The following is a 13,762-nucleotide window of genomic DNA, read 5'->3' as shown; positions in this document are numbered from 1 at the left end:
CTGTCTCAGAAATAAGGTGGAGAGTGAGAGAAACAGAAATTTGACATCAACCTGTGGCATCTATGCTAAATATGCATATGCAAGTGAGCATGAGCTTGTGTGCGTGCACGCGCACACACACACACACACACACAGGCACAGACATGCATACAACTCAACACATAGACTTTAGGGAGATTGCATGGCATTTGTGATTCCCATTTTTTTCTTGAGTATAAAATAAAAGAGGAGCACTAGAGGACATTTGGCCCTTACATGCACTGATTCTTGTAAAAACTAGATGTGAGTGTGAAAGGGTGGTCTCTGTGCTCTGCAGATTCACAGGAGTATCTCGAGGCATAGAACTATCCACAGAGGGCTTGAGGAAAACAGTCTTTATGAGAACTGGGGTTATTCAGAGTGTAGCTGTGTGCAGGAACCCACTTTGGGCTGCACTTATTTGTCTGATTAGGATGACATCCGGTGTTCTAAGACACAGCTCACTTGGAATCATCATACAGCACTAGGTCAGAGCATCTACAGTAAGCGATACTATTCCATCTGCTTCCTCATAAGCCCACTTTTTCTGTATCTGTTCTTTTATAATTCGATAAACATTTAATGAGCACCCAGAATTTATCAAGCAGAATGTAGGGCTCCAGAATACAGTTCTGAATGACTACCCCAGCATCAAGGAGACTGTGCTGTAAGAGGGAAGAACTGCAATCATGCATAAATAGCACAGTGCAGGATCTGAGGAACCCACACAAGGAGTCCCTACCCCTCAGTTTGGGTGGAAAAGAAGCCTTCTGAAGGAAAACAGTGTCAAAACTGAGATCTGAAGAGTGAGCCAGCCAGAGAGGAACATGGGAAGGGTAGTTTTCCTTTTGGACAAAGAAAGGCTTGAGGTTTTGAATATGTAGGCAATGTGGGCAGAAAAGCAGCAGCCTCTCCCAAGAGACTTTACAGAGAAAGACCTAGTATCTGAAATTTTCCCTTCAGCCATTGCATGTGAACCTCTGGAGAGCCCCGTCCACGGAAGCATGGATTGCTCCCCATCCTCAGGAGCGTTTGAGTACAACAGCAGCTGTACGTTCAGTTGTGCGGAGGGCTTCATGCTGAAGGGAAATGATGCCATTCAGTGTGCTGACTTGGGACAGTGGACAGCCCCAGCTCCCGTCTGTGAAGGTACCGTGACACCAAATCATTCCTCTGTGCCTCTCGAGTACAGTGGGCACTTAACACTATCATTCGCTTATCTGTTGGACATTCACAGAGAGCCTGAGATGTGCTGGGCTCTTTGTGTCTGATGTCAGGGATCAAAGAGTGGGCAAAGCAAATTTTCAGCCCAGTGTTCAATTCACAACAGCATTGTCAAGGTGAGAGTCTATGTTTGGAGAGAGCTTAGGAGATCAGCACTGAAGGAAAGAATAATGTATGAGGAACATCATGAGATGGTAGAAGAGGAATGGACAAGGCAGTTTGTCTAGGTCTATCATTTTTTTGTCAGCAGGCTTTGGGGCTTTCTGAGTTCTGTGACTTCTGGTAAAATGAGGCACCAATAACCAGCTTTTCCTGCTTGTGTCACCAAGAGTTGTGGGTCAGTGTGTTCTAAAGCCACTAACACCACTGTCAACTTTATAAACACAGAGAAAGCAATAACGAAACAGTTACTTTATAAATCCCAAGTTTGTGTCTTATCTGAAAAAAAAAATGACTCTCCTTAGTATTTCATGTTCTCGGTGTCTTGCTTTAAAATAAAGACTAAGTCACAAGGAGGTCACTGGGACTGCCTCATTTTACAAAGGGTATCTGTACAAAACCAAGATCCAGAAGTATGTGGTAGCATCTTATGCTACCATTTACTGGTACTCTTCAAAATCTGTGTGAATCCCTGGACTCGTGTATACCCTGATTTTGAGATGAGCTATTGGCTTTCCAGCAATGATTTGCAGGTGGGACTTGAAGGGATATGTGTATATTCAGGTTCAGAGCAGCTCTATTCAAACGGCAAACTGTGGAAATAAGTGAGCATCAGTGGGTGGAAGGGATAAACAAAATCTGGTATTCATATATACTAGAATACTATTCAGCTTTAGAACGGGAATTCCAACACATGCTCCAATATGGACAGATCTTAAAGACAATGATAAGGAAAATGAGTTATTCTCCAAAAATCAAGTAATATATGATCTTATCTGTGTATATTGATGAAAGCAGTATAACCAGAGACAGAAAGTAGACTGATAGGGGAGAGGGAAAGAGGGATTACTGTTAGTGAACATGGAACTCAGCCTGAGATCTTGAAAAGAGTCCTGGGGACGAGTGGTCACGAATGCTGTCTGACAATACAAATGCACATGGACACAGAACTAGACACGTCAATTAGCAAGTGGCAAATGGCAGATTGCACACTTCATGTGTTTAGCATGATGAAAACAGTGAAAAGAAAAGCAGGCAGTGGAGGAATAAATGTGCATGCCTTATGGTGGTAAAACCATGAGGGTGATTAAATGTGCTGTTGTGTATTGTCTAGGAGACGTAGACACGCAAAACCCTGTGACTTCCTATAAAAGAATCACAAGGGATTGCTCAAGCAACTTTGTATCCAGGCAAGTAAATGTCGAACTGATCTGGAACAGATGGTTGGATATTTTCTTCAGCATCTGGAATTGAAGCCTCAATAACTCCTTTTATTGTCCTCACTGGTGTCTCTTCGCCAGTAGTCAAGGTCTACAGCTGCTGCACAGCCTTGAGGCTAGTTCTGGTGTCTGCTAGTGCCTCTGCGGCTGCTACTGAGGCTGGGAGCCAGGACTTACTGAGCATTTCCTGTGATCTCAGATAGTCTAATGCCAAGAGGTAGTGAAAGCTATTATTCATATTTTAGAGGTGAAAAATGTGAAATATGTGTGTTCTCTCCATACAGGACTATCTTATATATTTACAGATAATAGTGTAGTGATAGACAGTGAGAAGGAGCAGATAGGGCAATGGGGATGAAATGAGAAAGGTACAATTATATATGGGTGTGTGTGTGTGTGTGTGTGTGTGTGTGTGTGTGTGTTTATATATAAAATGTCATGATGAAACCTATCATTTTGACTGCTAGCTAAAATTGTTTTACAAAAGACCACACTTTGATCATGATCATAATTTTATTCTGCTTTTCCATTTAACATTATACATAGATATACCTCCAAAATCTTTTGCAAGTAAAACACATGAAATTTAAGAACTATGAATATTCCTTTCATGAATTCATAATTTACTTGGTGAGCCCCAGACTTATCCCTCATTGATGCTTGTTTTATTCTTACAAACAATGCCAAGACAAAAACCCCTGAGTTGAATTTGTTATAAATCTCAGGAATCTCTATACTTTTCAGAGATTCTTGAGTCCAAAGATATGATAGCTTAAGACTGATTGATTGATTAGTGCATATTACCAAACTGTTCTACACTGGCTATACTAATACTGATGTAGCCAACACTGGTTCAAACTTTTTCCATTGTAAAATCCATCAAGTATCATTGGCATTAATGACAACTTTTTTTTAAAACTCTTCTTAGTTAAACAAACCCAACTCATGAGTCCTTCTTCTTTCACTAAAGGGGCTGATGGGTCAAAGTCAACAACACTTGTGTCTCACTGCTTCCTCACTCCCTGCCTTCTTCACCTCTTAGCGTTGCAGTGTCGGGATTTTCCAGTTCCGAGAAAAGCTCAGATGACCTGCTCAGACCCCTTTGGTGCCCTGAAGTACCAGTCAGTCTGCAGCTTTTCCTGTGATGAAGGCTCACTCTTGGTGGGAGCAAGTGCAATAAGATGCTTGGCTACTGGAGACTGGAGTGGGGCTCCTCCGGAATGCCAAGGTAAGAATGCATTCTTCCCATTTGCATTGGAAGTAAACTGGAAGCAGTATTCTTGAAGGCTATGTCTGTGGTAGTAACTGTGTAGGGTCTACCCTGAAACCAGCTTGAAAAGGGATGGGTACTGTCACTAACCCCTTCATCCTCTACCCCAAGAACCCTGAATACAAATGTAATCAGAGGCTAAGCAGATACTGCGAGTGTCAGGATATTTGGCAATGATGATAGCAATGCAGTGACCTTTGCACTGTCCTTATCAGATTCTACATCAGGACTAACAGGCTCCTATCATGAATGGTACTCATCTACTAAATACAGTACCTAGAAAGAAGATGGAAAAGAAAACTTAGCTCTGGGTGTTTGTTCCAAGGCTGGTCCAACACTTTCTTCTTCTTAGAGACCATGACATGTCCTGTGGGAATGAGAAAGGTGGAATTACAGAACCACGCTGCAAGCATTCTCCGAGGTCTGGATAGTAGTAGAGAAGCATGCTTAGGATAGAGTGGGGAGGATCGGCCATTTACATCTGTGTTAGACTTGATGGCAGAAAGTCACCGTGCCCTGTGAGCACCACATCATTCTGTGTGAAGTGGAGCTGGTCTAATCACCTGACTTGATGACTTGAAGGACAGATGCGTGATTTTCCAATTTTCCCATTTCTTTTCTTTTCAGTGTATCCAATGCCTTAGCCAGATTTGTGACAAACACTTTTAACAAAACAAGATTTTAATTTATAAAATCTACAAATAGTAATACAATAAGAAAACAGAAAAATAAAAAAAATCCTCTTAAATACTAACTCCCAAAAATAAATATTGCTAACATTCTAGCACAAAGTGCTTTCTATATTTTCTCATCTAATTTTTCCTTTGTAATAGTTATTTTTACTGTGCATATTCAATTTTAATAATATTCTTAATATGTGAAATATGAAATATTTCTGTGTTGTTTGTCATGCCTTTAACTTTGTATAGGCCTTCAATATCTAAGTAAAAGCAAGCAGGTCATGTTTTGCATGAAGGGGAAATCACTTGCTGTTCAGGTCACAGACGTGTACACACACACACACACACACACACACACACACACACACACACACCGTTGTAAATCCAATAATGAGTGTATGGATAACTAAAAGAATTAATTAACAGCATAATAGGATGTCCTTCATATCAGGCATCAGAACTTATGGTGAGCAGGAGTTGGGGGTGGGAATGAGGAGCTGGGTCTGAAGAGAGCAGAGTGAGGCTGTGAGCTTGCTTCTTCAGCTCTCATCCTCACCACACTGAAGCCGGTACAACTTTGAAGAAGAGCTCAGAATTCCTGAGCGGGGTCATCAGAGTGATCAGGCCCTTCCAGGAAAGCCGAACCATGCATTGCCCCACGGCCCTGCCTGTGGATGTTCACAGCCAGGAGGTTGCTACTCACCCCAGCTTCCTGTGACCTTCCAGTCCCCTTCTGCTTCTAGCTCTTTGTTTACTCTGGGGGAACTTTCTCCTCTTCTTGCTGGGTACACATCAAGTGAAGTACTCACTTGTGGTTGGGGCAGGAAGGTACCATGAGGCCTGAAATCCACAAGCTATTGTGACACTTCCGAGGGAGAGCGTGTTATCAGATCAGTTCCCTTGTCACTGTCCCCACAGCCCTCCACACTCAACCTTGCAAAGTCATGGGAGAGCTGGAAATGACTCCACCAAACCAGGACCCACACCCCTTCCCCTTGGCATTTCCAGCTTACAGCCCTCCCATCCCTGACCACACACACACACACACACACACACACACACACCACACTGAACACAGGAAGACTGTACCTCAGTCTCTGTAGAAATAGATTAGATTGAGAGGAGTAGTGTGGAGAGAGGAAGAAACCAAGGTGCAGACAACACCTTAAAATGTCATGCTGCTGAGCAAGCTGAGCAATAGGCAGCTGACCTGGGACAGCCGTACCACGTCCTCTGCTTGAAAGCTGTACACTGAGCAACCAAGCCAAGCAGCAAAGAAGTCCCTGTGCCCATGTGTTTACCCTCAGTCTTCTCTTCTGAGTGTCAGCATGATTCCCCTGGGCTTCATCGCTCTGTGAGTTGGGAGAGGACCATCTTGACAGCTACTGACATTGGTGCTGAGGACGTATTCACTCTTGGTCTGACTAAGTCTTTTTAAGATATTGAGATTCAGAGAGGTTAAGCGACTTGCCCAAAGTCGCGCAGTATGATCACCAGCCCAAGCCAGTCTCCCAATACCTCCCACTTCTGTTTATATATGGTGTCAAAGAACTGTGAGACCTGACTTAACTTTTACTGGAAATGAACTGGGATGGGGTGGGGGCATTTATGCCTGGTCTCGCAGGTTGAGATGACTTCTGGGAAGAGGTGGAAGTTGGCACTTGTAGACAACTGATGAAATGCCTACTTTATTCCTTTCACAGTTCATCTGTGAGTGTGACTCAAGTGACTCACTATATAGCTAAGGGTAACTATAAGGCGAGAGTTACAGCTTTTCATATACTGAAAATGAGGCAGCTGAGGTTGAAAAGGGTCTCCATGCACAGCACAAGCTAGGATATAGGCCCAGATTCTCTCTACCACCTGCTGGGGATGGGAGAAAGAAATTCACCCATTTTCCATCTTTAAGTTCTTGCCATTGTTTGCTGGAAGCATCATTAGGTTGTTTCTTGAGAAGACATCGGGGAGCAACTTTCCCTGAATTCTGGGAGCATCCAAAGTGAACCCCGTGGCTGTCTCTCCAATAGGCCCTGAGGCCCTCTTAGAATTGCCTCAGAAACCCTGTGTGGGTGAGATCTCAGAACGACAGTCAACTGTAAGAAGCTGTGGCTGTCACCAACTCCACAGCCTCTTACAGAGAAAGAGCCAGAAATGCAAACAAACAAACAAAAATGCTAAACTAGCAAGCAGAGACAGACAGCACACACACACACACAGGCACACACACACACACACACACACACACACACACACACACATGGCTGGTGGGGGAGGGAGAGAGAGAAAAAGAGAGAAGATGGACTTCAGACCCTGAGTTCTAACATGATCTCCCCCCTCCCACCTTGTCCTGTCCACTCAGCTGTCACGTGCACACCTTTGCTCGGCCCTCAGAATGGAACCATGACCTGTATCCAGCCTCTTGGAGATTCCACTTACAAATCCACATGCCAGTTCGCCTGTGATGAAGGATTTTATCTATCTGGACCAGAAAGATTGGATTGTTCTCCATCTGGACACTGGACAGGCACACCACCCACGTGTGAAGGTAGGCACAGAGGTCTGCCCTACCGTGTGACTTCTCAGATATCATCATAGAAGAAAGAATCATTAGATATTTGGGTGAAGGTGTTTCCGAGCTAAACACTAGGCATGAGAGTCGAGATAAAGAATTTCGTTCCTCCATGAATAACAAATTGAGTAAAACATTTCAGTCTTAACAATGTTTTCACATCATCGTAGCACATGACATCACCATTCTAGAATAATAAGGGAAGTCAATATCATCTCCATGCTACAGATGAGAAAGAAACAAGCTCAGAGGTGACATAGTCCAAGGCCATTGACATTCACAAACAATGATACTCAGTTATGCACTGAAGCACTTATTTTTCTTATAAAAACCCTTTCTCTTTTTCTGTTAAGCTCTCTAGTCATTTATTCCTACCTCCACCTTCACCAATCCACTAAGTCTCAGACCAATAGCTTATTTGGGGATGGGTGTCGTTTAACCTAGCCTGGCTTTCATTTTTCCTCCTACTTCTTTATAGGTTTTAAACTCACTGAGGCAGGAGTTGTGCTTCTTCCATTGTGTGTGTGTGTGTGTGTGTGTGTGTGTGTGTGTGTGTTGTGCGCATGCACATGCACACACATGCATGCATGTATGTGTGAACAATTTATGTGCATGCTTCTGTTATATGTGTGTGTGCAAGGGTAGTATGCATGTGTATACAAAAAACATTGATGTTGGGAGTCTTCCATTATTGCTTTTGACCTTATCTTTTAGACACATGCTCTCTCACAGAACCCAGCACTCACCAATTGGCTATCCCAACTAGCAAGCAAGCTCCAGGGATTTATCTGTCTAAACACCCTCAGTGCTAGGATTACAGATGTGTGCAACCATGCCATGCTTTTACACAGAGCCCAGAGATCTGACCCAGGACCTTAGGCTTGCCTGGCAGACACTTTGCCCCCTGGACCATCTCCTCAGCCCCTCCTTCACCTTCATATCACCTACAACAGTTGATGGAATCAAATGAGTGTGTAATAAGCATCTGTTGAACAGAAGCTTATCAGTTCCTGGTCACACTCACTCAAGCACAGCCCTGCTGACAGTGTCAACTGGTGGAACTCTCGAAAACAGGGTGGATCACATCTATTTTTGACTTCCTGGAAGCACCCAGTGGGCACAATGTATCGAATATAACTGCAGGCATATAGTATGTTCTAAAAGAGAAGCCCACCGTGTTAGTTAATGTATAGTTCCTCTTTGGTTTCAGAAGGGTCGTTGTTCCAATTTATTGTTCAGCATAGTCAGGGTTAGTAATAACGAGACCCGCACCTCAGACGTTTTCTTATTCAGTCTACACAAACCACCTCTAAAGAAGTTATTGTCATCGCCCTCTTAAAGATCTAAGAAAACGGGGCATCGAGAGAATGAGTAGCTGTCAATAGGCACATTGAGAGAAGGGCAGAATGACAGGCCATGGGATGTTTTTACCACTACACCACACTGCCACCTAGCGGCAGGGCTTCTGAACCCCGGGTCTGGGCACTGGCCACAGGTGTAACTTCGGAAGCAAGCCTTAGAAATGGTGGTGACTGGTGAGCAGCTGAGAGACCATGCCTTTAAAAATCTGTTAGCATCGTGCAAAACAGCTAAAATATTGTCCATTCATTCCTACACTGATATCTCAAGATCTTACTGCTGTACTGAAGGGTATAAATGCCAACATGGCTGTCAAAAAGATACACTAACCTCAAGGAGCCCAGGCCACGTGAGGAGGGAGAGTTTATGCCTTGTATACATCACTCATTCCTTTATTTCTCGCTGTTTCTATCACTTAACCTACTAACTAAGATGTTCATAAGCTACATTTTTCAGATTGTGTTTTAAGGGCAAAGAACCAAATTCCACTTATAAATCCCATTAAGCTTTTAAATTATTGATGTAGCCAATTAAGTTGCTAAACCTGTGAGCTCCCACACCACTTCCCTCCACCCTACCCCAGTCCTCTTTTCTGTGCAGGAGGAAGCATGTGCCTCCTGTCTGTGAGCCCAGGCTCCAGCCAGGGACAGCACCTCTAAGAAGATGTGGTCCTCAGTACTGTCCATCTTCTTAACCCTACTTTTGAGATATTTTTATGTCTGTTCTTGCTTCGTTAGCCACATTTACATTGTATATTTAGTTAGGGGAGTGATCCCTTTGCATTTTCCCACCAATCTTTGGAATTTCAATGCTTAATTCTGCCTAGGAACCCTGGTTCTCATGCACTTTTTTTTCCCCAGAACCCAAAAGGGACCACAGGGCCTTGGGGTCATCAGGAGGTGGGACACCCACCTTCTCTTTTCACTGTGCACCGAGTTTCTCATTTAAGGGGTAGGGGTTCCACAAGTATTTCCATTTGGAGAGAACACCAGTTCCCTGGGCCCCTAGAAACTTGGGGTCTGCCTTCATTTCCCTGTCTCCACCTGCCCTTCCCCCTCAGGAAATCTTCTCCATGAGCACAGCAATGACTGAGGCACATCTTATTTCCATGATGCTGTCTATGAGCTGAATTGCTTAAGTCCAGTGGCTGTGCCTGTCAGTCCCCACCTGCAAGCAACCTTCCTGACACAGACTATTTCTCTCCTCATCACTAACATGGTTCCTCACTCACTGTTCCTCAGAAGACCTTGTTGGCCACTGAATTCAGCACCTGATACCTTGCTTAATCTTGCTTAATCTTCTTAGGAAACGGAGACTTCGTCTTCCATCCACCTCCAGATCCATCATTCTGGTTTTTTGTTTTGGTTTGTTTTTTTGTTTTTGTTTTGGTTTTGGTTTTGGTTTTTTGTTTGTTTGTTTGTTTTGGCTTACCCAAGTCCAGGTTCTGAAATACAGTGAACATGTGCCCTCTGAACCCTGAGACAGTTTACTTCTCTATTTTCCTTCATTTCTTGGATTGTTTTAATGGACTGATGGGAGGATCCACAAAACACCCACAAACAGCCTGTTACTACAAACACCTGTGCCAATATGCCAACATACTTTTTCATGAGGTAGCACGTAAAACTTAGAGAATCTTAGGAATCAAAATGGCTAGACAAAATGAACCTGACATTACCTTCAGAATAACAGTGGAGTCAAAGAAACAGCAGCCACTGTTGTCAGTAGCTATTGGTAAATCAGTCATGTGTCAGGTAATTGAATGACGAAAAGGATTGTGGTGAGAAAATTAGAAATGCATTTGTTCTGCCCTTTGACCTGTACTTGTTGACTGCTACTCCCACCCCCCTGAGATACCAACAGTGGGAATCATGTTAGGTAAAGTGAATGATTGGGGTTTTAGAAGCTTTACATACAGTAGGTAAAAGAGCTGCCATGTGTAACGTGACAATGTATGAGTTCCAACAATAAGTCTATGAGTTCAGGGAAAGCCCTGAAAACTGGGTTAGGGAGACTGAGTACTTGACTTCCTGACCTTTCCCTATACATCTTTCTGCATGCCTACCCGCTCCTCCTTCCTGAAGTAAACATGTTTTAGACATTGCAGCATGCCTGCTACTCAGCAAAATGCCTGAGATACAGTAGGTAGTCAATAACTATTTGTCAACTATTGAGAGGATAAGCTATGTAAAACATAGAAGGTCTGAATAAGCATGATATTGGAACTTTCCCATTTGATACTCCAGCCATCAAGTGTCCAAGGATCTTTGCCCCAGATCAAGGCAGCCTGGATTGTTCTCAGGATCAGGAAGAATTCAGTGTTGGCTCCACATGCCGCTTCTCTTGCAACAAGGAATTTGAGCTAGTCGGGTCCAAAACTGTGGAATGCATGGCTTCTGGAAGATGGTCAGCACCTCCACCAACCTGCAAAGGTAATGATGTCCTCCCCGGGAAGTTTTACTTGGGGTTATCTTTCCGCACAGTTAACACGTAGCTAACTTATGTGGCAAGTGCACCTTATACACTGTCAGTGAAGTGTAGTCAACACAGTTGTAGGTTTTTAAACTTTCTAGGAAGTGACAGGATTTTTCTGTTCTCAACTAAAAGATAACTGATTCTTATGAAGAAAATTTGGTTCACATTTTTAGGCCTATTTATTTCAAAGATCTTTATTAAGCAAAGGGAGCGGTACTTATACTTGCTAAGAATGCCGAGTGGCAGTTATGGGCCAGGTGCTTGGGACAAGGAACCAAGATGCAGAGAGATCAAGTATCTTCATTCTATCACATGGCAAGTGTCTGACCAGGCCAGTGACACTGTTTCCAGTTCATCTTTGAGTTGACCTTGGGCCAGAGAGTAGTCTATCTTCCAACAACCCAGGGAGCACAGGCATTTACTTGCATTTAATGTGCCTTCTATTGAGGTGCTAGGTCTCTGTAGCAGCTCTCCAGCTGCCTCCGTTTTAAAACTACTAGTAATATCAACTCCGCTTCTTCTTATGACCATTGGGCTTTTCACGGGCACTTTTAAAACATTGTCTCTTTTAAATTATTTACTTACATGTGGTGTGTGCACACATATATATGCAGATATGAGAGCCCATGTGCATGCATGCAGAAGCTGGGAGAGGGCAGCAGCTGTCTTCCTCTGTTAGTTACTGCCCACCTTATTTTCTGAGACAAGGTCTCTCACTGCACCTGAACCTCACCTTTTTGTCTAGGCTGACTGGCTACCAAGTTCCTAGGATCTGCTTGTCTCTGCCTGCCAACACTGGCTTTTATGTGGATGCTGTGGATTGAACTGGGGTCCTCTTGCTTTCAAAACGAGTACTCTCACCCACCAAGTCATCTCTCCAGCCCTTACATAATTTTACCCATACCTGAGATTAATAGATCTTCATAGCCTCCATATATAAATTGCTAGAGATCCCTTGCTATGGGAAAAGTTGAAGACAGCTATTCCACGACAGTCTTCGTTCAGATATGATCCCTTAACCCGTGAACATACTGATTACGTTCAAATGAAATGTTTTTCTCATGACAGGTGTAACATCCCTTCCTAACCCAGAGGTGCACTGTCCGGCTCTCACTACTCCTGGGCAGGGGACAATGCTCTGCAGACACCACCTGGGAAGCTTTGGTCCAAACACCACTTGTCACTTTGGGTGCAAAGCTGGGTTCACACTGAGAGGAGCCAGGTCGCTCAGATGCAGGACTTCAGGACAATGGACAGCAGTGACCCAGCGTGCAGAGGTAACTAAGCAGGCAGGAGCAGGGAATTCTGAAGCTGTCTTCCTGTCCATGCTTGAGTTAGTCGTCGTATGTCTCTGCCTGCTTAAGTTCCGCCCAGCCCTAACCACTGCTGCAAGCCCCCGCTCCTCCAGGACCCCACAGCATCCCAAGCAGAAGGAATGTACAGCAGCCCCTTTGCCCTCCTCAAACCACCTTCTATACAGAGGACACAGGCATACAGGTGCATATGTATACATGCGTCAGCGCTAAAAGCTCACAAATGGAAAGCCAGCTCCATGAATTGTGAAGTATAAACTGCAACGCTATTAAGTAGGTGACAGTATCGACCTACAGTATTTTCGTAATGATTGGAACTAAGATGTTGGCCCCGAGTGACATTTCTTAAGGAGCTACCACACTATTCCCAAAGCATGGAGTCCCCAGTCTCCTTCATCTTGGTATCTTCCACAGCACAGCATTGAGCTTTAGAAATGTCAGGATTGCTCTATCACACTTATTTGAATTAAATCTGATTTCCTGGGATTCGTTTCATCTCCACAACTTACAGAAAATAATATGAAGTTACTTAACAAGCAGCTTAAAGAGGATTGTGGTCTCCTCTTCCAAACTTCCAAATCCACCTGTGAGGGACATGAAATAAATATTTTAATAATCATAACTCTAACATGGCCGGTTAACAACGGTGTATCAATAATAACACATAGATACAAATTCAGTAGTGTATTTGAGGGACAAATTTTGTAAGGAGACTTTTTGGAGATTCGATCAGTGCATTAGCAATTTATTGCGTTCTATGGGTCCCCCTTGTTCTCTGGCTAGTATTATTTCATGGATACTTCGATGAGATGTTATTTGAAGAGCTGCTGTGGTTCTTGGGTGTGGATGACTTCCTTTCTTACTTTTCACATCGACTCCATCTATTGTCAATTCCAGTCAAGCTAAAAGCAAACCACAAGCCTATCTGTCTTCCCTCTGTGTATCTGTTTCTCATTCATTTTTTTTTTCCTTGCAGCCATAAAATGCTCAGAACTGCACATGGACACACCAGGATCGATGAACTGCTCCAATCCCTGGGGAAACTTTAGCTATGGATCAGCCTGCACCTTCCACTGTCCAGAGGGCAGTTACTGAATGGCTCTGCAAAGGCAACATGCCAAGAGAATGGCCACTGGTCAGCTACCATGCCAACATGCCAAGGTACATTTTTCATATGGTTTAGAACATGACCTTGACATGGAAGACAGAATCCCTGGTTCTTTTCTGCATATCTCTCACGGTGCCTTTTCTTCCCTTCACTGCCCCCCCTCCATTGCTCGATGAGTGTTTCACAATGAGCCACAAAGGCTCCCCTGACTTTATACAGAGCCCTAGGGTGAGGCTGGTGACCACGTGGATCCTGCCTTTCCTTTTCATTGTTTAGTTGTATGAAATTAATTTCCGCACTTCTTATAGCCTCTGCTTAACACACCTTGACACTTCAAATACATTAGTTAGCCAAGGGTTTTCAACAG

The 13,762-nt window shown here is 43.7% G+C and overlaps 1 protein-coding gene and 1 long non-coding RNA gene across 2 annotated transcripts in view; one reads left to right on the top strand and one right to left on the bottom strand.

The window, feature by feature from the left end:
* Positions 1-5,492, bottom strand: part of LOC119089157 — a 32,457-nt gene extending 26,965 nt beyond the window's left edge. The window contains exons 1-2 of the long non-coding RNA XR_005093009.1: positions 5,275-5,492; positions 4,168-4,258 (exon numbers count right to left, since the gene is read on the bottom strand). This is a non-coding gene — a long non-coding RNA (uncharacterized LOC119089157). The remainder of the gene's footprint in view (positions 1-4,167; positions 4,259-5,274) is intronic.
* Positions 1-13,762, top strand: part of LOC114690001 (selectin P) — a 34,075-nt gene that overhangs the window by 15,644 nt on the left and 4,669 nt on the right. Inside the window, 8 exon segments of the mRNA XM_037211311.1 lie at positions 982-1,167; positions 3,664-3,849; positions 6,931-7,116; positions 10,746-10,931; positions 12,043-12,234; positions 12,237-12,251; positions 13,264-13,374; positions 13,377-13,448. Coding sequence (XP_037067206.1) covers positions 982-1,167; positions 3,664-3,849; positions 6,931-7,116; positions 10,746-10,931; positions 12,043-12,234; positions 12,237-12,251; positions 13,264-13,374; positions 13,377-13,448 — 1,134 coding nt within the window.

The sequence above is a fragment of the Peromyscus leucopus genome, chromosome 15, assembly GCF_004664715.2.
Source record: "Peromyscus leucopus breed LL Stock chromosome 15, UCI_PerLeu_2.1, whole genome shotgun sequence".
NCBI lineage: Eukaryota > Metazoa > Chordata > Mammalia > Rodentia > Cricetidae > Peromyscus > Peromyscus leucopus.
Note: the sequence above shows the minus strand (reverse complement) of the source record. Positions and strands in the feature narration are given on the sequence as shown.